General features: G+C 38.5%; 1 protein-coding gene across 1 annotated transcript in view; it reads left to right on the forward strand.

The window, feature by feature from the left end:
• Positions 1 to 24,465, forward strand: part of CAPN9 (calpain 9) — a 70,452-nt gene that overhangs the window by 17,530 nt on the left and 28,457 nt on the right. Inside the window, exons 4-8 of the mRNA XM_001369321.5 lie at positions 2,665 to 2,798; positions 9,534 to 9,702; positions 11,018 to 11,101; positions 15,731 to 15,816; positions 17,859 to 17,936. Coding sequence (XP_001369358.3) covers positions 2,665 to 2,798; positions 9,534 to 9,702; positions 11,018 to 11,101; positions 15,731 to 15,816; positions 17,859 to 17,936 — 551 coding nt within the window. The remainder of the gene's footprint in view (positions 1 to 2,664; positions 2,799 to 9,533; positions 9,703 to 11,017; positions 11,102 to 15,730; positions 15,817 to 17,858; positions 17,937 to 24,465) is intronic.

The raw sequence follows: 24,465 nt of genomic DNA on the forward strand, positions 1-24,465 counted from the left end.
TTTCATACTGAGAAGCAATAGGAAATAGTGGATCGAATAGAGTCACAGGAAGAGCTCAGGGCAAATCTTACTTGTCTCACATATTTACTGTGTGACCTGAAAAAAAAAAACACTCAATCTCTCAGTTTTCTCAGGCTTTGAGAGGTTAAGAGGATTTTAAAATATAAGAATCTTGTAAAAATAAAAGTTTTAAAGAAAGTGCATTGGTAGTTCTTTCCTGGAAGCTCTGTACCCTGATAAAATAACAAGTCATGGCTCCCCTCAAAAATGTTAAGCTTCCCCTCATTTCCTTCTTCTCTCTTCTGTTACCCCCTACCAGAGATTCTTTACCTTTCTGGTGTCATTGGGCAAGTCATTTTATCCCCATTGTCTAGCCCTTATGGCTCTTCTATCTTGGAACCAATGTGTTGTATTGATTCTAAGATGGAAGATAAAGGTGTTTTGTGTTTTAAGTCCATTCTAGGGCAGCTAGGTATCACAATGGATAGAACATCAGGCCAAGAGACAAGGGGTCTTAGGTTCAAATCTGGCCTCAGACACTTCCTAACTGGGTGACCCTGGGCAAGTCACTTAACCACCTTTGCCTAGACTTTGCCCTCCTGTCTTAGAGTTGTCACTAAGACAGAAAAGTAAGAGCTTTGTTTTGTTTTTTAAGTCCATGGACACCCAAGCCCGACCCTTGCTCTAGCTCCTCCCATTCATCACCTAACAAGAGACACAGTATATAGCATTGTGGATAGAATGCTGGCCTTTAATTCGAGAGGACCTGGGTTTAAATCATATTTGTGACTCTTAATTAGCTGTGTGACCTGAGCCAATTCTTTGCCTTATCTAAGCCTTTATTTCCTCATTAGCAAAATGAAGCCTTTAAAGCTTTAACTAGCCTTTAAAGCCCCTTCCAACTTTAGACTTATGATCCTAAGTACAAAGCTTTTTTTCTTTTAAGTAAATACAATGCAAAAATGGAGATGACAGGTGTATTGGGGTGCTCTATGGCCAACTAGGTCATTTAGGTCATCCTGAGTCACTTCGGCTCCTCCCATCTGAATTCCTGCCATTAGAATAAATTGATGGGAGGACATTATCCCCACTTGCTCGCCACTTCAGGGAACAGAGGGCTCTGATTGCTCATTAGACATCTGTCCAAACGCATCTACCCCAAGTGTGAAACTCCTAACAACAGGAAAGAATGTCCATGAATTTAGCAATCACAAGCAGTTCCAGGCACATCTGTCAAGAGGTTTGAGATTCCCTGCACAAAAACACAAACCTGAATTTATCCTATGGCAGACAACTTGCTACGGTGCTCAACTGTGCTCTGACATATTTACCATTTAGGATTCCATAACCAAGAACTCTGGAGAAATGGGGGTGGGGGAAGACCACTGGCTCAACCCAGAGTAACTAATTGAGGCAGACATGGTCAGTGTCCAACAGCATAGCTACAGACAGCTGCCACTGCCACTATATTTACTGTCATGTTCCATTTCCCTCCCCTCCCTTCACTGCAGTCTCAGGATTTTCAATATGCTAACATAATAAGGAGCTTCAGATGGGAGAAGAAGGAAGGAAAGGAGAAGGAGTAAGATTCAGTTTTAAAAGAAGCTCTAAGATGGTGGCATGACCTCATGTCCCCATCTGCCCCTGTGCTGACATTCTCCTCAGTGGCAAGCACAATGACCCTCTCCATTTCCTTTTCCCTGGGACATAAGTTGGCAATGAAACACCATCTTGGTAGAGTACTTCCTGTGTGAATGACCAAACCAAACAGATAGTCAGTCAGACAGAGAGACAGACAAATTGAAAGACAGGGTAATTCGAGGCCAGGTAGCATCACCTATTTGCTAGGGGTATCAGTCAATAATAGGGACAGAGTAAGAAGGTTGTTCATTGGTCAGTTGGGATGGGATAGGAAACTGGGCAGCAAAGGGAATACCATAGGAGTTGCTACAAGAAACCACTTAGGGCTTCAGAGACTGATACCCATTTCATCTGCTTCCCAACCTTAACTAATATTTATCTGGTTGGGAATGGGATACGTTGATGAGAGACAAATATATGGAAACAAGACTCAATTAAATCAAAGGTTCTTCAGCATGGGTCCTGGCTGTGTTAGGTTGCTCAGTATCTTTCCCTCCTCTTTCCCACCACGGCCCCCTGATGGCCTTTTTAAAAAAGCCACCACTATTCTATAATTTGCAAAACTAAAGATTTAATATTGGGAGGGTCCTAGAGGTCATCTGGTGCAACCCTCTCCTTTTATAGACAAGGAAACTAAGGCTTAAAGAAATTAAATGACTTTTTAGAGTGAGAGGTAGGTAGGTGGCTTCCTTACCTTTCTACTGTTAATATGTTATCTGTCTACAATTATTCATGAATTACTGTGATTTGAAGACTTTGCCTGGTGTCCAAACTTCTGGTGATGAGTCCCTCTAAATCTAAGCAGGCTGGTCCTTGAAAGTCAGGCATGAAATACATTGGCTGTTGGAGACTCATATTCTTCCCAGCTTCATGGGACCTGCAGAGTCTCTTCTCCAAGTGGCATGATCAAGAGATGAACCATAAGTGGAGGACGTTAGTGGAGTCGTAGGTCCATTTAAATAAACATCCCTCCCCTTTACCTGTGATTTACTCACTCATCTTTCATCATGTCTCTGGCAATAGATCTGGCAGCATGGCGAGTGGTTGGATGTGGTCATTGACGACCGGCTCCCGACCTTCAGAGATCGTTTGGTTTTCCTTCACTCTGCTGATCACAATGAATTTTGGAGTGCATTGCTGGAAAAGGCATATGCCAAGTGAGTGTCCACCTGCACTGAACTGAAGAGAATTTCACTATCTCACCAAAAAATCGTACATTGCCAGTAAGAGGTTGTTCCATGACCTTTTATTATCTTTGTCATCAATCAGATGGTAGGGGAAGTGGGGAAGTTGGAGAGGAGGAAATGAGGAAGAGCTGGGGATTCACAAGGTGGAAGAGCATGCAGCTTGTCTCTAAACGACCTAATCCAATTTGGATGTGGACAGAAAAGGAACCAGATGGTTCCTCTACAACCGTCCAGACTTTTTTTTTTTATCCTTATACCTAACAATACCCCTTCTACTGCCTTTTTCACCAGTTTGTGTTTGGAGAGGGAGAGAGGAAGGCAGGAGCATGGGAAGGCAGGAAGGGCACTCTGGTAGTGTTGAAATGACACAGAGTTCACAGACCCATGAGACAACTATAGTGCAAATTTGTGTTCTTCTATGCCATTGATAGTGTATCAGCAGTATGTAGTTTTTAGCAATCCCAAATGTGAATGTATTTGGGTATTATTAAGCAGTGTCTATGCGTAATGTCAGCTCTGAATCTTTAAGTGGATCCTGGGTCCCAAAGTGAGGAACCAGCTTTCTAGACTTTGCTTCCAAGCCCTTTCTCCCATTTCCCCTTTACTTTCCCTCCCAATCCTTACTCAACTCTTTCTACCTCCTTTTATATGTTGGATTCCTCCATTAAAAAGTAAGCTCCTTGAAGACATAGGTTGTCTTTCTTTTTATAGCCAGGAGCTGGTCATATAGTGGATAGAGCTCTGGGCCTGAAGTCCGGACAACATGAGTCTGACCTAGGACACTATCTCTGTGACACAGGGCAAGTCACTAAACTTCTAATTGCCTCAGTTTTCTCATCTGTAAAATGGGGACAATCATAGCACCCACCACCCCATGGTTATTGTGAGGATCAACTAAAATAAAAAAGCATCAAGCACTTAGCACAGTGGCTGGCACATAGCACTAAATGAACACGATCTATTATTGCTCTAATGTTTAATTGTGGCATGGTGGTAACCTGGGACTTTTGTCGGCTTTACCAGCTTAGAATAAGGTCTGGCTCTCCCAGGCTAGAAGAGCTTCAAGGATAGACCCGGTAAGAGAATGTTTGCTACTTGGACATAAAAAAAACCTGAGAGGTCTTCTAGTTCAAACACCTCATTTTACAAATGAGGAAATGGAGGCTTTGAGAGGGTAAGTGAATTGCCCAAGGTCATACAGATATGAAGCTGAGCATAGTCCCACCAATAGAATATGTGCTCAATGAAAGCTTATTGATTGATCGATTGACTAATGTAGCACAGACAGGATTTGAACCCATTTCATTTGATCCAACATTTGTTCTGTGATACTACCTTCCTCTCACCAAGGATCAACATAACTAAGCATGACAAGGTGAGTACTCTATGATGGATTATGCTAGGTCATGGTGACCCCCCCAAACAAACAAAGCTGAAAGGTCCCTTGGGTCCCCCTTCCTTTTCTACACTGACAGTATGCTATGGAAATAGGAGCAGAGGGGGCTAAAAATCCTTACCAAATATGGATTTAACTTTTAGTATTCCAAGCATGACCTTTGTTTAATGATCAACAAAGTGCATGTTCCTGGAGGAAAAGAACAATGTGCATATTGATGTTCTCAATAGAAATGATTCTAATCACCAATTCCTTTCCAAAGGAAGTAGGCTGGCCATGTATAAAGGAGCGACAAACAATGGAAAGACAGTATCATTCTTTGACCCTTAAAATATCAAAAAACCCTGTTGCCTCTTGCCCTTCTATTTGACAGTTGTTGCGAAGATAGAAAGTAAGGGTTCACAAAAGGGGTTGACAGCTAGATGACTCAGTGGTTAGAGCACCAGGTCTGAAGCTGGGAGGGGGGAGTCCTCAGTTCAAATCTGCCCTTAGACACTTCCTAGCTGTGTGACCCTGGTTAATTCAATTGACCCTGTTTGTCTAGCCCTTGCCCTTCTGTCTTAGAGTTGTACTAAGACAGAAAGTGAGGGTTAAAAAAAAAGTACTTGGAGCACACCGTATGTTGCATTGGATGAATTTCCTAATGAGGACAGGAGGCAGAATCTGGACAAGAATCACACCAGAATGGAAGGTGCAGAACAGCAGAGCAGGGAGTACCCATAGGAGCAAGGTTACAAGTGCAGTTAAGTGACCAAATATTCAGATAAAGAGCATGGATTTGAAAGTGGAAGGGATCTAAGAGGTTATCTTTCTCATCCTACAGAGAAGGAAACTGAGATATAGGAAAGTTAGTGATATGTCCTGGGTCACATTGCTAATATGTATCTTATTCAGAATTTGAATCCCATTCTTCCTGATTCCGGGTTCAGGTTTCGAGCCTCTTTGCCAGGCTAACTCTACAAGCATCTCTTCTATAGTATCTGTATTATGCACAGCCAAAATACAATATTGAATCCATTCACAAAGTTGTACTGTTAATAATAGAATGAACTTTTTAATAAAGCTGATCAGTGATTCTCAAGCCTTCTAGGTCTCTGTGGCATCACCCTGTCCAGGTTCTCAGAGCCTTTAAGACAGCTTTTGAATCTATAACCAGGTTGCAATCACTTTGGGAGATGGAGTACACCTGAAATTCTATGAATTTCTTTGGATCTTCAGATTATATGGATTGTACCTGCCCCAATATAGGAGCCAGGACTCCCGACTTGGCCACTGTGGATCTGCATGAGTACCTCCACCAATTTCTCCTTCACCTCCTCCTCTTCTTTCAGCTTTCCTTTATGTCTTGCCTTCCCTCATTAAAATGTGTACACCTTGAACAATTCTGAGAGACTTATGAGAGAGAACACTACCAATATCCAGAGGAAGAACTGTGGGAGTAGAAACACAGAAGAAAAACAACTGCTTGATCACATGGGTCAATGGGGATATGATTGGAGAAGTAGACTCTAAATGATCACCCTAGTGCAAATGTTAATAATAGGGAAATAGGTTTTGATCAATGATACATGTAAAACCCAGAGAAATTGCTCATTGGCTACAGGAGAGGGGAAAGAGGAAGGGAGGGAAAGAACATGATCCATGTAACCATGGGAAAATATTCTAAATTGATTAAATAAATAAATTTAAAGAAAAAATGTATACACCTTGAAATTAAGGACTATATTTTCTGATTTTTATTCTATTTGTATACCCAGTGCTTAGAACTGGTCCCTCTACCTGGAATGCCCTTCTCTCCTCTCTTTACTTATGGAATTTCCTATTTATTCTTTAAAATCCAAAGCCACTGTCCCTTTTGTTGCAATGATGACCTCCTCTCTTGCCCATTCCCACTCCACAGAACTCAGAAAATATTTTGCATATATCTAATTCACATGTATTCATGTATATTCCACATCCCTTATTGGAATGTAAGCCCCTTGAGGATAAGAACTGTATCTTTTTTTAATCCTGACTTTCCCTTTTAGTATCAGTTCAAAGACATAAGAGTTTCAAGAGCTAGGCAATCCTGGTTAAGTGACTTGCCCAGGGTCACACAGCTATAGGAAGTTTCTGAGGCCAGATTTGAACCTAGTTTCTCCAGACTCCAAGCCTGGTTCTCTATCCACTATACTGCCTAGCTGCCTCAGGATTGTATCTTAACAACATTTTTTTATCTTATCTAGTGCCTAGAAGAGTTTTCTATACATAGTAAATGATTTCCCACTGTTATATAGTGATTTCAGTTATTTGTGATGCCATTTGGGGTTCTCTTGACAAAGATACTGGAATAGTTTGCCATTTCTTTTGCCAGATCATTTTACAGATGAGAAAACTGAGGCAAAGAGGTATAAGTGACTTGTTTGGGGTCATACAGCTAGTAAGTATCTAAGACCAAATTTTGAACTCAGTTCTTGATTCCAAGTCCAATGCTCTCTCCACTGTACTACCTCACTGCCTAGTAAGAGCTAAGTAAATGTTTATTGGACTAAATTGAATTGAAATTGAATTGAAGGCTTCTGCTGGTACACATCCTTGCTTGGTTATTTTTTTTATTTGTAAATGCTTAAAAAGAGACTGGTGATTTCCTGGTTCAAGCTTGTTGCATGAAGATGTTTGAATAGTTAACAAATAACAGTGCTCAGGGCTCTTGACTTCTGATTATTTGATTATGAACCAATTTAGCCATATGCTTTAGGAGACATTTCCTGCTGGCCAGCTGCCAAAAGCTGTATTATGGAAGTGAGATTCGACTTCTTCTACTTGCCCCAAGACAGCAGAACTGCTAGAAGCAGTAGGATGTGAGGGAGGAAGGACTGATGTAAAGAAAACCTTCCTAACAGAGCAATTCCCAAAGTGGAATGGAATGCCTTGAGAAGTAACGGCTGAAAGACAGAGACGTGTATCAGGACAGAGATAACCTGTATCATGCTATTCGTCGCCTTGGGGAGTGAGGAAACAGATTCTAAAATGTCAAAAACAATTGTCAAAAATTGTTTTTCATGTAACTGATTAAAAATAAATAAATAAGAAGTAATGGCTAAATTATCTCAGCAGTCAGGTATGGTTTAGATTCATATTTAAATACAGGTTGGACTAGATATACTATGAGGTCCCTTCAATTCTGATATTTTGTGGTTCCCTCAACCAATCCAGAACTGTCTCCTTACTACCTAAAGTCACTTCAAGGGTTAAGGATACCTTCAGTCCTGGCTAAAGATGGGGAGTCCTGCTGCTGCTGGGAACAGAGTATTCTCTGCTTGGGCTGGAGGGCACTTTTAGGAAACAAACCCTTCTTTTCTTCTAAGCTTTCTCAAGAGCACTTCTAGTCTCCCATCAACTTGCTATGCAGCTGTGGCAAAGTTACTTCCTCTCTTCAACTCTCAGTTTCCTTATCAGTTAAAATGAAGATAATCAGGGAAAAACTTCAACACTGTGGAACTATAATGGCCATTCTCATCCCTAATAACAAATGAGAAAATATGCCTCCCTCATTTGCACAGATAGGGCATGATAGGTATGTGACACTACATAATCTGTCAGCATCATTTAGTGTGTTGGTTAGTTTTGCTGAAATGTTCTTTTCCTTTCTCCCTTCCTTCCTTTCCTTCTCCATTCTCTTCTTCTCTTTCCTTCCTTTACCCCTCTTTCCCTTGATTCCTCCTTCCTTCCTCCTTATTCTTCCCTTCCTTTCTCTCTCCTTTTTTTCTTTCTTCCTTCCCTCTTTCCCTCCATCTCTTCCCCCTCCCTACCTTCTTCCCCTCTCTGTCCCTGCTTTTCTTCCTTCCTTCCTTCCTTCCTTCCTTCCTTCCTTTCTTCCTTCCTTCCTTTCTTCCTTTCTTTCTTCCTTCCTTCTTTCCTTTCTTCCTTCCTTCCTTTCTTTTTCTCTTTCTTTCTTTCTTTCTTTCTTTCTTCCTTCCTTTCTTTCTTTTTCTTCCTTTCTTCCTTCCTTCCTTCCTTTCTTTCTTTCTTTCTTTCTTTCTTTCTTTCTTTCTTTCTTTCTTTCTTTCTTTCTTTCTTTCTTTCTTTCTTTCTTTCTTTCTTTCTTTCTTTCTTCCTTCCTTCCTTCCTTCCTTCCTTCCTTCCTTCCTTCCTTTCTTTCTTTCTTTCTTTCTTTCTTTCTTTCTTTCTTTCTTTCTTTCTTTCTTTCTTTCTTTCTTTCTTTCTTTCTTTCTTTCTTTCTTTCTTTCTTTCTTTCTTTCTTTCTTTCTTTCTTTCTTTCTTTTTTCTTGTGTCAAGGAAGCTCTTCCCCTTCCCCTTCCTGAGTAACTTTACCTGTCCACCAAGCATTCCTGACATAAAACAGTTGCACCAGGTTTGTGTCGGCTTGTGTCAGGATATGTTCTGTACCTGGGGGGATACATTCTGTACATCAATAAAAGTTAATGTCTGGGGAAGGAAGGGGGAAAGCAGCGAGAGAATGGGGAAGCTGAACAAGAGAAAGAGTGAGATGAACTAAAAGGACCAGGAGGTGAGGGGGAGTAGAAAGAGACAGGCCAGCTAAGCTAGCATGCAGCCAGGTTACTTAGGAATGATTGTCTACCCATCCTAATAAACTTTATAAAATATATACCTCTGGGTAGCAAGAAATATTATTTATTTTTAATTATTACACTTTCTTTCTTTCCTTCTTTCCTTTCTTCCTTCCTTCCTTCTTTCTTTCATTCTTTCTTTCTTTCCTTCTTTCCTCTTCCCCCTCTTTTTTTAAAAATTATAAACCTTTATCTTCTATCTTAGAATCAATACTATATATTGGCTCCAAGGCAGAAGAGTGGTAAGAGCTAGGCAGCTTGGGGTTAAGTGATTTGCCCAGGGTCATACTGAGGCCAAATTTGAAACCAGGACCTTCTATCTCTTTAGTCCTGACTCTATCCACTGAGACACTTAGCTGCCCTTATCCTTTTCTTTCCATTAACACCAAGACCACTTTAGTTGACTAAATCACTTCTCACCAGGACTGTCTCATGGCTGCCAGATTAGTCTTGCACCTCTACTATCTCCCTTTTCCAATATTCATCTGCCAAGTTGATAGTCTAGAAATAAAAATATCAAGTAAAATTTGAAAACAATAAACTGAGAACAAACTGATAATTCAAAATAAAGTTAAGATTTATAGTAGATAATTTTTAGGATCCCTTATATCTCTAGGCTCTGTTGAGTCTTGATTCATCCTCTTCCCTTAGGAGTGAGTGCTCCTTCCTTTGACATAGAACTGTTTTCCTACTCTCTAATAGCAACCTTGATGTATTTCTCCTGTTTTTTTTTTTCAGATTGAGTGGAAGCTATGAAGCCCTGAAGGGTGGAAGCACAATTGAAGCTATGGAAGACTTCACTGGAGGAGTAGCAGAGACTTTTATCATTAAAGCAGCCCCAAAAAACTTATATGAGATCCTAGAAAAGGCTGTGAAGAGAGGCTCTCTGGTGGGCTGCTTCATAGAAGTAAGTCACATACATAAGGGGCATAGAGGGGAACTATAAGAATGAACAGAGAGTGGAATTCAGGGCATATTTTTTGTCACTGAGACACCAAACAACTCATTCAGTATCAGTGGGCCCTAATTTCTCTATTCAGAGACAGATCTAGGCAAAATGATGAAAGGGAGTAGTCTTGTCCCCTCATATTCCCTTTCCTTACTCTTTTCTTTCATAATGGACCCTCCCCACCCTCGTATTCCTATTCTTCCTTATCCAAACCTGGAAAACAATCTTGTCAATTCTTTCACATTAAGGTATAAATGATTGGTAAAAGTGTTATGCTTCAGAAATATCACAGAATCAGAGGATTTCAGAGTTGGAAGAGACCTTAGTGGCCATCTAGTCCAGCTTATGATTGAAAAAAAATCTCCATTATAGCATTATTGATTTAGTATTGGCTTAATGACCTCTAATGAGGATCAATCATTTACTTAACAAGGTGGCCTGTTAGAGTTTTGGACAGTTCTAATGATTAGGAAATTTTTCCAGTTTGTTGTTCTTCAGACATTTCCATTATTTCTGATTCCTATTTGATAGTATGCCTTAATTTCGCTCCTGGATCTGTCCTTTAGTGCCAAACAAAAAATCTAATCCTTTCTACATGTTCATCCTTCAAAAACTTGAAAATAGCTCTATACCTCTAGTACCATGTATCTTCTCCAGTTTCATCAACAGATCATAGGGTAAAGGATTCAAGGTCACTTACCATTCTGATTGCCTTCTTCTGGACTTCCTATATAGTTTACCTTTGATGCCCAAAGAGCGCCTGTTTTTTCAAACTCATATCACTGTGGTTTTATGATATCAATCAATTAAACAAATGCATAATAAATACATCCTATGTGTCAGGCACTATATCTATATACCCATATAAGTACATACAAAACACATAGAAAGGGGGAAGCAAGGTGGCTCAGTGAAAAGAGTTGAAGTTCTCATCTATAAGATTCCCAGATGGGCCAAGCTCTAGTATTTAAAGGAGAAAACTAAAGTTGCACTTGGAGTATAGAAAACAGTATGAATTCCACTCATGCAGTCCTTACAGCCCAGAAAAACAAAAAGAGAAGGATTTTCTGAAACACAGAAAGACATTCACTCTTTAGGCTGGCAGATATGGAGGGATGGCAGAAGGTAGCAGTGTATGAATTGGTCTTCTTTGAAGGAATGAGTTGTATTTAGCCAATATGTCTAATGTTGATAAGGATCAAAAAAGGAAAGAACCACTTCTATTCATTGTAAAGCTCTACTGTACGGGTTTCATTCTCTGCTTTTGCTTTAGGTCAAAGATTCTTCAGAGACAGAAGCAAAAACACCTTTTGGCCTCATTAAGGGTCACGCATACACAGTGACTGGAATTAACCAGGTAGGTAATAGAAATAAACATCTATTTTTAAGACATGGAGGAGGAAAGAAAGGTGAATTTGGTCCAAGCAGCATCATGTATTAAAACCAGATCAAAAATGTCTTGAATGCTTAATGTCTAGCCAACATGCTATCATATTCCAAAGACTTGGTATTATATTCCAAGCTCTAAGAATGGATATCAGATGTTTTAAAACATGATTGGGGGTAGAGGTGAGCAGGAGTCCTAGCCAAAGCTTCCTTCAAACTTGTCCTTCATTTACCCCATTCTTTTCAGTTCCTCATCTATATAGTCTTGGTACTAGAGAAAGTTCTCATCTACCTATTCTTCTGAGGGAAGTCTACACATGCTTTGGGGTAGACATCCCACCAACTCACCAATGGGTTTTGAGGTCTGTCGGTTACCCTCAAACTAGTTTAACTCAACTGCTGAGATGGTTTTACCAGGTGTGGTTGCTATACATGCTACAGCTTCTTGGAGGTGAGAGCTGGGTGAAAAGTAGACGTTCAGCACCTCTCCTTGTCCACTTCACATCGATGTCTGATTGCTGTGTGCAGTATTGCTCTGTGGTGTTGCACTTTTGTGAAGTTTCAGTAAAAGGTTGAATTTATCTCAAGCCCTATGTGCACCTTCTAAGACTCATGGCAGTGAATGCTGCTACTTCGTGAATTTTCACCTATCGTGGCGGTCTCTGAAAAATAATTCCAATGATAGTTGAGGGATCACTGTATATAAAATCAGAGGTAGTATGGCTTAATAGATAGTCAGCTTCTAAGTCTGCCTATCTATCTATCAATCTATCTCTCTACCTACCGACCATCCTACCTACCTACCTATCTACCCACCTATCTTAATTATATGTGTGTGTGTGTGTGTGTGTATATATATATATATATATATATATAGAGAGAGAGAGAGAGAGAGAGAGAGAGAGAGACAGAGACAGAGACAGAGACAGAGACAGAGACAGAGACAAAGACAGAGACAGAGACAGAGACAGAGACAGAGACAGAGACAAAGACAGACAGAGAGAGAAAGAGAGAGTCAGAAGTGGTCTTGCTTAATAGAATAACCTTCCAAGTCAGTCTCTATCTCTCTACCTCTCTTTCTATCTACCTACCTATCTCAATAGTATATGCAAATATATATATATAATATATTATAACATTATATATAATATTATATATATATATAATCAGAGGCAACCTATCTGTCTATCCTTCTACTTATCTCAATAATATATAAATATGTATTATATTATAATATAATGTTATATATAATATATATAAAATCAGAGATGGAATGGCTTAATGGATAGTCAGCTTCCAAGTCAGTAGCTGGCTGTCTATCAACTTCTCTAGCTCTCTTCCTATGTATCTATTTATCTTAATAATATATCAATCAATCAAAAGTGTTATGGTTTAATGGATAGAATCAGCTTCCAAGTCAGTATCTATCTATATAAATCTATCTATCTACCTAGATTCCCATATTGGAGCTTTAAAAATGCCATTCCAATGGACACATTCCCCTTATCTTGTTCCTGTCCTGTTTGCTTTCTAAGTCCTTTCTCACCACCCCAAGAAGCTGACTGCTATGTTAGTCATGACCCCTTCCACCTTAAGAATGGAAAGGAAAGGAAAGTATCATGAGTCTGAGTGGAGCTCCTAAGAACAATGAGAGGAGACATAAAGAAGAGGTAGAAGGTAAGGACAGAGGAGGGACACAAGACAGCATGTGAGCAATCCATGTCCAAGGCAAGTTCTTTCACAGGAATTCTCTCTGTTCAAAATGAAGTGAGTGCATGAAAGCTATGACCGGGGAAGATAAAACCATAGTCTTCCACCACTTTTTCAAGAAACATGGAGATATTGCAGACTCAGGAGAGAGTCCCTAAGGAGGAAGAAGCAGCAGAGAAAATATGTGTTGGCATTTTGTTGAGTTCTATTTGTTTGTTTGTTTTTTGTCATACTTAAGCAGGGCTCCATAGCTAACACTGATTGTGTTTCCCTAAACTGTTTATATCAAATTCTGTGATGATGAATTAATAGACCTAGTTTGAACTCTCTAGTGATTATATTCTTTATAATTCTAAAGACCTAATGACTATATCCAGTTAAGTAGATCCAGTTAACATGAGTGCTTAGTGGCACAGTGGATAGAGTACTGGACTCGGAATCCAGAATAGGTGAATTAAAATTCTCCTTTAAATACTTACTAGCTCTGTGATGCTGGATAAATTTCTTAACCTCTCTCAGCCTCAATTTCCTCATCTATAAAATGGAAATAATAATAGCACCTACTTCCCAGGATGCTTGCAGAGACCAAATCAGAACATACATGAAATGCTCTACAAACTTTAAAACTATCTAAATGCTACGTATTATTATGAGTTTCAACTAATTGGACCATTTAGGGAATTGCACATTTTGGTCAATTGAATCATCTACCCAAAGATATGACATAAAACCCTTTTTCTTTCTAAACATTGTTGAAAATGTTTCAAAATGTCTGTATTTCTATTTTGTAGGATGGTGAATATAATTGGATATTTCTTTAATAATTCAGGACCATAGAATGCTTCAGGGCTATCATTTTAAATAATCGGTAGTTATGGCTCTAGTAATAGAGATGTAGCTTTAGAAAGAATGTGATACTGGACTGAATTTGTATTGAATCAATGAATCTCCTAGAAGCTAGCTTTTCAAATGAATACTCCATAACAGCTTGTTCATTTGCTATTTGCTATTATTCTCCTATGAGCAATTTCACTTTTGCTAAGAAGGAAAAAAAAAGGGCAAAAATTGAGGGTTTCAGTTTGTTGCATTTTAGTTAATAGAGGTTGTTTTGTAGTTCCCAATTGCCACTCTGGGATGATTTAAGCAATATTATTCAAAATGTGAATCAATCCCTCAACTAGGGGTTAGAAGATTTCAAGGGCTATTTAGCAGTTGATGAGTTTTTCAGTGACTTAGCTTTGGTACCCAAAGGGTTTAAGAGTGGCTCTTTGTTCTCTTTGGTAGTTAAATGGGAAACTGCACAAGCTTAATGAGAAAGCAAGTTTTTTATCCAGGCCTTGTTCATGGAGGTGAATGGCCTTGATGCCTATGTACATTGAACTACTAGGGACCACTGTTAGCCACTAACCTAATTCTATGTACAGTAGGATCCAGGTGCTGAGCAGTCCTATGTTCACCCTAGCAGTTGTGCATACCCATGCTAATATGAGTTTTTAGCAAATGCCAAAGGAGATTCTATCTCTACCAGGGAACTGGTGACCTTTATCCCCTAACTCAGCTCCTATCTGGATGAAGCTGTTCATTTTGCTAGTCTCAAAGGTGGGAAAGTATATTTTTAAACCAATTTGAATAGCCCTCAAATCCTTTTCTACAAGGAAACTCTCCCTTAGTCTCCCTAAGTCTAGTAATTTCAGCCAAAAGTGAGCAGAGGCCACCACCCAAAGGACCAGAGAAGAATTCCAACTCAATAGTTTCTATGCTTATAAACATAAAATCAACAAAAGAAATTATATGAAAATATATTCATCCATTGGTGTCCAGCTATACCCACAGCTTCTCCCAGACTCTGACCACCCAGAAATTTTAGCAAAGGACTATTTCCATTATTTAATCCTTCTTCCCCACACATACACACACTCTGAGAGAAAACAAAGAGCTTCACCCACTAGACTAGAGTTACCAAATGCTGTTCTACTCACTACCTTAAGGAAAGACTATTGTACATTAGGGGATCTCATTTGGAGCAAATGAAGTCCTCTTCATGGCATGGGGAAGGCAACTTGGGAAAAGTCCTGGTTTCAAATGAAATTTCTCTCGTCTTTTCCTCCTGTCTCCTATTCTTCTTGGAATAGGCCTCTCACTTCTGGTGCTTCCCCCCATACCTAATAAATCAGCCCTTGCTCAAGGGACTAATGGTCTCATAAAGTCACAAAGTCAGAGCAGATACTCTCCTCTCTGGCTCTATTATGACTAATCTTTTCTATTCTCTTTTGTACTCTACTATTCTCCTATGATTATTCTCTCTGGAAAATCCTTTGCTGCCACCACCACCACCCCTTTAATTACGACATCAATATCATTTCCATCTGCAAGCTCTCTTTGAGTCATTTCTTTTTATCTATGCTGGATTACTTTCAGAGGGCAGTGATTGGAGGAGAGCACCTATCCCTTCCTCCTGACCTCCTACAACTATGGTGGCAAACCTATGGCACATGTGCCAAAGAGGGCATACAGAGCCCTCTCTATGGGCATACACACCATCACCTGCCAGAATTCATTACTAGAAAATCAGAGACACTTAGGCTGAGCTCCTCACTTCCCCCTCTCCATCAAGCCTGAGGACATTCCTTACTTCACCTGCCCCTCTGCCCAGTAGTCCAATGGGAGTGTTTACCCTCTCTCCTGTCTAGAGTAAGGTGGAGGTGGGGGTGGGGGTCAGCACTTGGTTTTTAGGGTGGGGCTGGGCACAGCACACAATCTCTAATAGGTTTGTCATCACTGCCAATAGTTAGAGCAATGGGAAAGGGATGAGGTTTGGGAATAAATGTGACATGTCCAAGCTTTCAAATTCTTTTATAATTTGACATCTCTTTACTATGTCTCCCTTTAGGTGAATTACAAAGGCCAAAAGGTTGAGCTCATCAGAGTCCGGAATCCTTGGGGCCAGGTAGAATGGAATGGTCCTTGGAGTGACAAGTCAGTACCCTTTCTTTCATTTACATCTTCAAATAACATTTGAGTAGACAGAAAATAGAGCAGTTACATATCAGGGTGAATAGCAGTAGGTCTAGAATGAATAGCAGCAAAATCTTCCCTTTATGAAATTATGATGCATGCAATGCTTGTAGACTACCAGTTTGATGTCTTCTCTTTTTTTTGTGATTTCCTCTCCACTGCCACTTAGGATTTCCTTTCTACTTTCCACTATCAAAACTGATTCCAGGAAAGAATCTAATAACAATTTTTTTATACTTTAGCATGAATTAGCTTAAGTCAACAACCCCTCCCAAAGGCATTTGCATCTAAGACCTCCTCTATTATTATAATTACTGGAACCAAGGTCCTTTTCCAAACGTCCTTGGTTTTTCTTCACTCTTGTTAAGGCAAAAGTTTATGACTGGGCTGACATTAAAAAAAAAAAAGAAAGAAAGATAGTAACAAAACCTCCTACAGCCTGACCTGATTTGATAAGAGGAAAGAACACCCAGAAATCATCATTTAAAAAAAATGAGGAATGGAACAAATATTCTAAATAACTACATTAGAGAGATGGATAACAGGAATTAATTATTTCACTAGCCACTTATTAGGGGAATATTCATTCCATTCATTCTAGCCAATGTGTGGTGGGAAGGTATTTCTTTATAATATGGCCAACCCCATCCCTCCATCCACTGCCATTATGGTGCTAAAAAATGTAGGATCAGAAAAAAAAATTGTTAAGGCAAAGTAAATAATTACAAGCAATGACATATATAATCCCCCTTTCCCAAGCACTTTGCCATCTCTATATTTTAGGCAATTTTTCTATTTATCTAACCTTTTTCATGACTATAGGCTCCTCAGTAACCAAATACTAAACCAGGGATCTGGTTTAGTTCAGAATAGGAGAGAAGTCATCTTTGTTGGGTGAAATTCAAAAAGTTTCAGAAGAAAATAAACTTAGATCACTACAAATCCTTTAAAAACTGAATTCCATTTTTATTTGGCAAAAAGATTTGTGGTTTGTTGTTGTTGTATCATGTCTGACCCTTTGTGATCTCATTTGGGGTTTTCTTAGCAAAGATACTGGAGTATCTTTTGATAGCTCATTTGATGGATGAGGCTATTGAGGCAAACAGGGCAAAGTGACTTGCTCAGGGTCACACAGCTAGTTAAGTGTCTGAGGCCATATTTGAGCTCAGGAAGATGAGTCTTCCTGCCTCTAGGACCAGCACTCTATCCACCTAAGTGACTTAATGTCCACTATTTTAACCAAGTGGTGTGACTGGCTCACATTCAGATTATCAGACCAAATGACCACTGGGTATTTTTCAAAATCAGGCTCATATAGTCAATAGTGCAGTGAGGCATTTAGATTAATGACCAGCTCACAGATGCTCTTGGATGTTCAATTCAGGATAAGAAAGAACTTTTTTTTCCTGATTTGAGCCAACCTTTTCCACTTTAAAGATGTAACTATTGGGTTTCTAAGGAAAAACTTGTATTCAAGCCTTCCTGTCCCTGAAGCTGCCACTCTAACCAATATACCAGGCCACTTCTCTGGATAGCCATAATGTCTAGCTTTTGTCTGTTGGCACTGGATGAAGGCAATTCAAATGGTTCCCAAGTATTTTCTTTCATCCACTTCTTGTGGCTTTCTTAGAGGAGCTTTTCTCTGACCAGTTGGCTGATGGGTGTCTGGGTGCTCTCTGAAAAGAATGTGGTGCATTTTTAGTGTTCATTGAAATCAACCTATAGTAACACTGATTTGAAATCTATTAACTGCATAATCATCACAACGACCTACTTCTGGAAGAGATTTTCCTCACCGTAGATTCAGGCTTGTAGGCTGTTCCTAAGTTCTGTTGCCTTGAAAGAGTTATTGACTCAGTGGGTCTCACTTTCCTCACCTGTCAAATGGGGGAGGTGGACCACATGATCCTCTCTGTCCAACTCTAGTGTTTATGATTCTATGTTATTTTAGCTTTTGGTAAAGGTCTGGCTTTATCCTAAAGACTGGCTTTATTTTCTTGCAGTTCTCCTGAGTGGAATTTTGTCAACTCATCTGAGCAAAAACGCCTCTGCCATTCTGCTCTTGATGATGGAGAATTCTGGTATAGTACCTGTGTATAAACTATTAAATAATCCCTTCTATTATAAAGGAAGGTGCTATTGCTTATATATCTCCCCTGAATGCATCATAATTTCTTTTGTAACATTCATTCACTAGCTACTTATAATAGTTACTTGTGTACATGTCTTTCTAGATGAGAAGGAAACAAATATTAAGTGTTTACCAGGCATTATGTTAATAATGTTTACAAATATCTCATTTTATTCTCAACACCCCTGGGAAACAGGCATTATCATTGATTGCCCCCGTTTTACAGTTGAGAAAACTGTAGTAGGTAGATGATACATGACTTTTGCAGAATCATACAGTTAGTAAGTGTCTGAGGCTGGATTTGAACTCAGACCTTCCTGACTCTAGGTCCAATACTCTAGCCACTAACACATCTAATTGCCCCTAAAATTACTAAACTCTAGTCTCTTTGAGGATAGATCTTCTAACCCAGTTCCCCTCGTTTTACAAATGAGGAAACTGAAGCTTAAAAAACCTTCAGTGACTACCCTGAGGTCACATGGATGAGTGACACTGTTGAGTTTCAAACTCAGGCCCTCTGCTTCCAAATCCTGGTCTCTTCTCACTGCCTATTCTTTGTAATACTTTAAGTGAATATGTTCTTCTTTGCATATACTGAGCACTTAATTATTTGTTATTTTAATTGCAATTAAGGTCAGTCTAGATCATCTCTAATGTCCCTTATAGTGCTATATTATTTTATTTGCTGCTGTGTTTTTCTTCTAAAAAAAGCACTTTCGTTCCCTATGGTTCTTTGCAGGGGCAGGGGTGGGTGGGGTGGGGGGCCAGGTGGTGCAGATGGTTCTGCTGACCATCTGAGCAAAAACTTGAAAGTCATCCTGCTTTGTATTCTGGGGAGTTCGGGGCAAATATCAGGAGAGATTTATAACTGCCTTAAAATGAAACCAAAAATTGAAATGGCTATTCCCTTCCTTGGGAGGAGAGTTTTTAATTATTTCATTACTTGTAGGGTCTTGTCACCTACAAGAAAACCACCTTGGTTTAAGACTCAATAGCAATGGAGTTGCATGCTGGGAGCTAAGATAGCAAAGTAAAGGATGCTCCACTCTCCTGATCCCTCCCCTCCAAGCACACATACAAAAAGAAAATAAATCACCTTGAAACGAAGCAAAGCTGGAGGAACATGTTTCACTGGGCTGAGAGCAGAGAACAGCCCAGGCAGAACACATCTGAAAGAACTTGCAGATCTTGGAGCAGCCTGTGACTCTGCCAGAGGCAACAAAGCTACAAAATGGAAATGAGCCCAGCTGGAGTTAATCCACAGAGGTTGAAAAGGCAGGAAACCTATAAACTCTCACGTGGCATCAGAGTCCTGGAGCCACAGGGAAGCATTGATGGGGAACTGGAACCACAGAGATCTACTTGATCCCACATGACAACAGAACACCTGGGGTGGCAGAGCCAAAAGCCCAGGCCACTGGATAGAAGCAGGGAAGCAGTGGAGTGGGGACCAGCTGGCAGAACTGGTAGCACAGGGTACTGAGTATAGATGGACAAAAGAGCTAGAAACCTCCTCAAAGAAAGCCAACAGGGCCACACACCATGAGGTATAAGGGCAGCCAATCCTAACCCAAGTACCTCTACCCCAGGAACAGAGAAGGACCTCAACAGAGATAAACTAATAGGAGGGGAGTGGGGAGATCGAAAATGTACAAAAGGGGGGGAAAACCAACAACCTGATCTTATAAAGTTACTTTAGTCACAGGGAAGACCAAAATATGAATTCAGAAGAGAATAACAATGCCAAAAAAGAAACATGTGAAGCCTCAAAGGAAAATGTGAAAGAATGTCAGGCCTCAAAAGAATCCCTGGAAGAACTTGAAAAAAAGTTTAAAAAACAAATAAAAGAGAATTGACAGAAAAACTCAACAATTGGGGAGAGGGAGTGAAATTCACTGAAGAAAACAAATCCCTATGGAATAAAATTGACCAAATGAAAATGGAGGCCAAAAAAGAAAAGAGAAAAAACAACTCTTTGAAAAGTAGGATTAGCCAAATGGAAAAGGATACACAAAAACTCAAGAAAGAAAAAAAAAAACCCTTGAAATTAGAATTGAACAAATAGAAGCTTATGAAACCATAAACCAGCAGGAAGCAATAAAACACAATTTTAAAAAGTGAAAAAATAGAAAATGTAAAAATATCTCACTGAAAAAGCAAAAAGCCTGGAAAACAACCAGAAGAGATAATCTAACAATTGTTAGAATACCTGAAAGTCATGAACAAAAAAAGGACCTGGATGTCATATTTTAAGAAATCATCAGGGAAAACTGCCCTGATGTCTTCAAATAAGGGGGAAAATAAAAATAAAGAGAATTCACCAGTCAACTCCTTAAAGAAATCACAAATTAAAATATCCCAGAACTGTTATAGCCAAATTCTAGAACTTCCAGGTGAAGGAAGAAGTGCTATAAGCTGCCAGAAGGAAACAATTCAAATATCAAAGAGCCATGCATAGATTTTACAGAACCTAGCAGCTTCTACATTAAATGACCAAAAGGCAAAGATATGATATTCTAAAAGCCAAAGGATCTAGGACTGCAATCTACCATTACATAATCAGCAAAACTGAGAATAATCCTCCAAGGGGGGGGGGGGGGAATTGAGGTTTAATGAAATAGCAGAATCCGAGAATTTCCTGACCAAAAAAAAAAAACAGATCTGAAAAAAATTGATAAGTAAATTCAACATTCAAGAGAAGCATAAAAAGATAAAATGAAAACTTAAGGGTGTTTTATAAGGTTGAATGGAGTATATTCATACCTGGGAAGGTGATAATTGAAATAATTAAGATATCTATGATACCTGAGAAAGGCAAGGTTCTTAAAGTAGGCAAGATACATAGAATACCTAAGATACTTAAGAACTTTATCACTATTAAAGCAATGAAAAGGAATATACATAGAAAGAAGAAAGGAAGCTAAATAAGATGGACTGATACTAAATAGAGGGATAGGAAAGAGGAACACATGGGGAGAAGAGAAAAGGAAAGCGAGAATTAAGAGCACATAAATGGCAAATACAGTAAAGGAGAAGATGGGGACTGGCCATGATTGAATCATACTCTCATCAGAACTAGCTCAAAGTGGGAATAACACCCACACTCAGCTATAGAAATCTATCTTACCCTTTAGGGAAGTAGGAAGGTAGGGGGAATAAGAGATGGGGGGGATGAACAAAAAAGGACAGTGAATTGGGGGAGGCAGTCATCAAAAACAGAACATCTGTGAATAGGGAAAGGCTAAAAGGAAAGAGAGAGAAGAATTTACAGAGGGAAAATATTATGAAGGAAAACACACAATTAGTAATCTTAACTATGAATGGGAATGGGATGAACTCACTCATAAAATGGAAAAGGGTAGCAAAGTCAATTAAATACCAGAACCCCACAATATGCTATCTACAAGAAGTACTTTTAAAACAAGGAGACATGCACAGAGTAACAATAAGAGTAAGAATCTACTATGACTTAGCTAAATGAACAAACAAACAAGGAAAGCATAGGTAGCAATCACAATTGCAAAAGTAAAAACTGACCTACTCAAAAGAGATAAGGAAGGAGATTACATCATGATAAAAGGCATCATAGACAATGAAATAACGATATTAAACATGTCTGCACCAAATGGTATAGATTACAGATTCCTAAAGGAAAAGTTATAGGAATTACAGGAAGAAATAGTAAAATGTTACTAGTGGACCTCAACTTTCCACTCTTAAAAGTAGATAAACATAACTAGAAAATAAACAAGAAAGAAGTTAAGGAGATAAATAGAATAAATAGAAAAGCTGGATATGTTAGAACTTTGGAGAAAATGGAATAGGAATAGAAAGGAATACACTTTTCTCAGCAGTACATGGCATCTTCATAAAAACTGGACACATAATTGGGCATAAAAACCTCACATCCAAATATAGGAAAGTGGAAATAGTAAATACATAATTTTCATATCATAATGCAATAAAAATTAGAATTAATAAAGGGCAGCAGAAAGGCTCAAATTAGTTGAAAACTAAAAACTCTCATCCCAAAGAATGAGTGAGTCAAAGCATAAAACAATCAACAATGTCATTAAAGAAAATGACAATGAATAGGCAATATATCAATATTTATGAGATGCAGCAAAGGCAGTACTTAAGGTGAAATTCACATCTCTTAATGCTCACATCAATAAATTAGAGAAAGAGCAGACTAAGGAGCCTGCATACAACTAAAAAAACTATAAAAATAATAAATTGAAAACCCCTAATTAAACACCAAATTAGAAATCCTGAAAAATCAAGAGAGAGATCAATAAAATTGAAAGTAAGAAAAACATTGAACTAATAAATAGACAAGGAGTTGGTTTTATGGGAGGGGGTAGATAAACCAATAGTTAATTTGATTAAAAAAAAAACACTTTTCTAGTATCAAAAATGAAAAAGATGAAATCACAACTAAAGAAGAAGAAAGTAAAGCAATTATTCAAAGTTATTTTGCCCAACTATCTGTCAATAAATCTGACAATCTAAGCAAAAAAGTGAGTTCTTACCAAAACATAAACTACCCAGATCAACAAAAGAGGAAATACTTAAACAATCTCATCACAGAAAAAAAGAAATTGAACAAACTATCAAAGAACTCCCTAAGAAAAAGGCCTTAGGGCCAGATTGATCTACAAATGAATTTTACCAAACAGTTAAACAATAACTAACTCCAATACCACATAAACTATTTAGAAAAATAGAAGAGGAAATCCTTCCAAATTTTTTGTGAAACAAATATGATAGTGACACCTAAACCAGGAAGAGAATACAGAGAAAGAATGATAGACCAATCTCCCTAATGAGCATTGATGCAAAAATTATAAAAAAAAAATACTAGCAGGGAAATTACATTTTATGACAACAATATACCACAATCAGATGGGCTTATACCAGAAATGCAGGGATGGTTCAATATTAGGAAAACCATCAGCATATTTGACCATATCAATGACAAAACCAGCATAAATTACATGATTATTTTAATAGATAAAGAAAAGGTATCTATTCAACACCCATTCTTTATTTTAAAAAAAAGCATTGGAATAAAGGGAACCTTTTTTAATAAATGGCATCTATCTAAAACCATCAGCAAGCATTATCTGTAATGGGGACAAACTAAGACCCTTCCCAATAAGATCAGGGGTAAAGGAAGAATGCTCATTATCAGAATCACATTTTACTAGAAATGTTCACTATAGCAATAAGAAGAGAAAAAGAAATTGAAGGAATTAGAAGCAATGAAGAAAGAAAATTATCACTCTTTTCAGACAATATGATCATACACCTAATGATAAACTGTGAAGGACTAAACCATTATCAGCAAAAACCAAGATAACCACAAAAAAGTCATAAAACAAATGCTATTGATCCAAAGTATGAGTTATTGGAATCTGAGTGCAGATCAAAACATGCTATCTTTCACTATATATTTGTCATGAGATTTCTTTCTTTTTTTTTTTAGCCCTTACCTTCCATCTTGGAATCAATACTGTGTATTGATTCTAAGGCAGAAGAGTGGTAAGGGCTAGGCAATGGGGGTTAAGTGACTTGCCCAGGATCACACAGCTGGGAAGTGTCTGAGGCCAAATTTGAACCCAGGACCTCCCATCTCTAGGTCTGGTTCTCAATCCACTGAGCGACCCAGCTGCCCCCTTCATGAGATTTCTAATGTATATGTGATATATATCTTCTATCACGACATGAGCAATATGGAAAAATATATTACATGAAAGTATGGGCATAACCTTTATCATAACTATTCACCACCTCAGGGACAGAGGGTGGGTAGGGAGGGAGAAAATCTTAATTTTAAAATGTCAGAAAACAATTGTCAAAAACTGTTTTTACATGTAACTAAAAAAATAAAACATTTTTTAAAAGACTCCATAGTTATTAGAATCAAGGATTTGGGTCCATTCCCTATACAGTTTGATTAGTATTTCACAAAGAAACATTTAATTCCACAAGTATGCCCTTCCCCCAGCCCCCAACTTTCCCAACCTTCTGGCAAAGGTAGGTCACTTTGATGAGAGAGAGATTGATCAAAAAAATACATCCCCACTATCACACAAATATTTATGTCTTGCCACTAGGTGTCAGATCTGTATAATTTTCATATTTTAAGGGCAGCACTATTCTTGCAACACTAATCAAAAAAGATCCAAGAAAGTTAATTAAAATCTTGTGTGTCCAGAAGTCACTGGGATACTAGGTATACATTTCAGAAAGTTGAAAACAATGAGAAAACAAATAGAATAAGACATCTCAATCAAGAAAAATGAGACTCTTTTTTTTTTTTAACCAAGGGCTTTCCTTCCCTATGGTGACATGTGAGTCTAAGGTATTTAAAACAAGTTCCACTGGTTTTATGTTGTTGCAACACTTCCTTTTTTCTTGTCTCCTTTCTATTTAAGTGGTTACAAAAAGTCCAATATAATCCCCCATCACATCAC

This window comes from Monodelphis domestica, chromosome 2 (genome assembly GCF_027887165.1).
Source record: "Monodelphis domestica isolate mMonDom1 chromosome 2, mMonDom1.pri, whole genome shotgun sequence".
Classification (NCBI taxonomy): Eukaryota; Metazoa; Chordata; class Mammalia; order Didelphimorphia; family Didelphidae; genus Monodelphis; species Monodelphis domestica.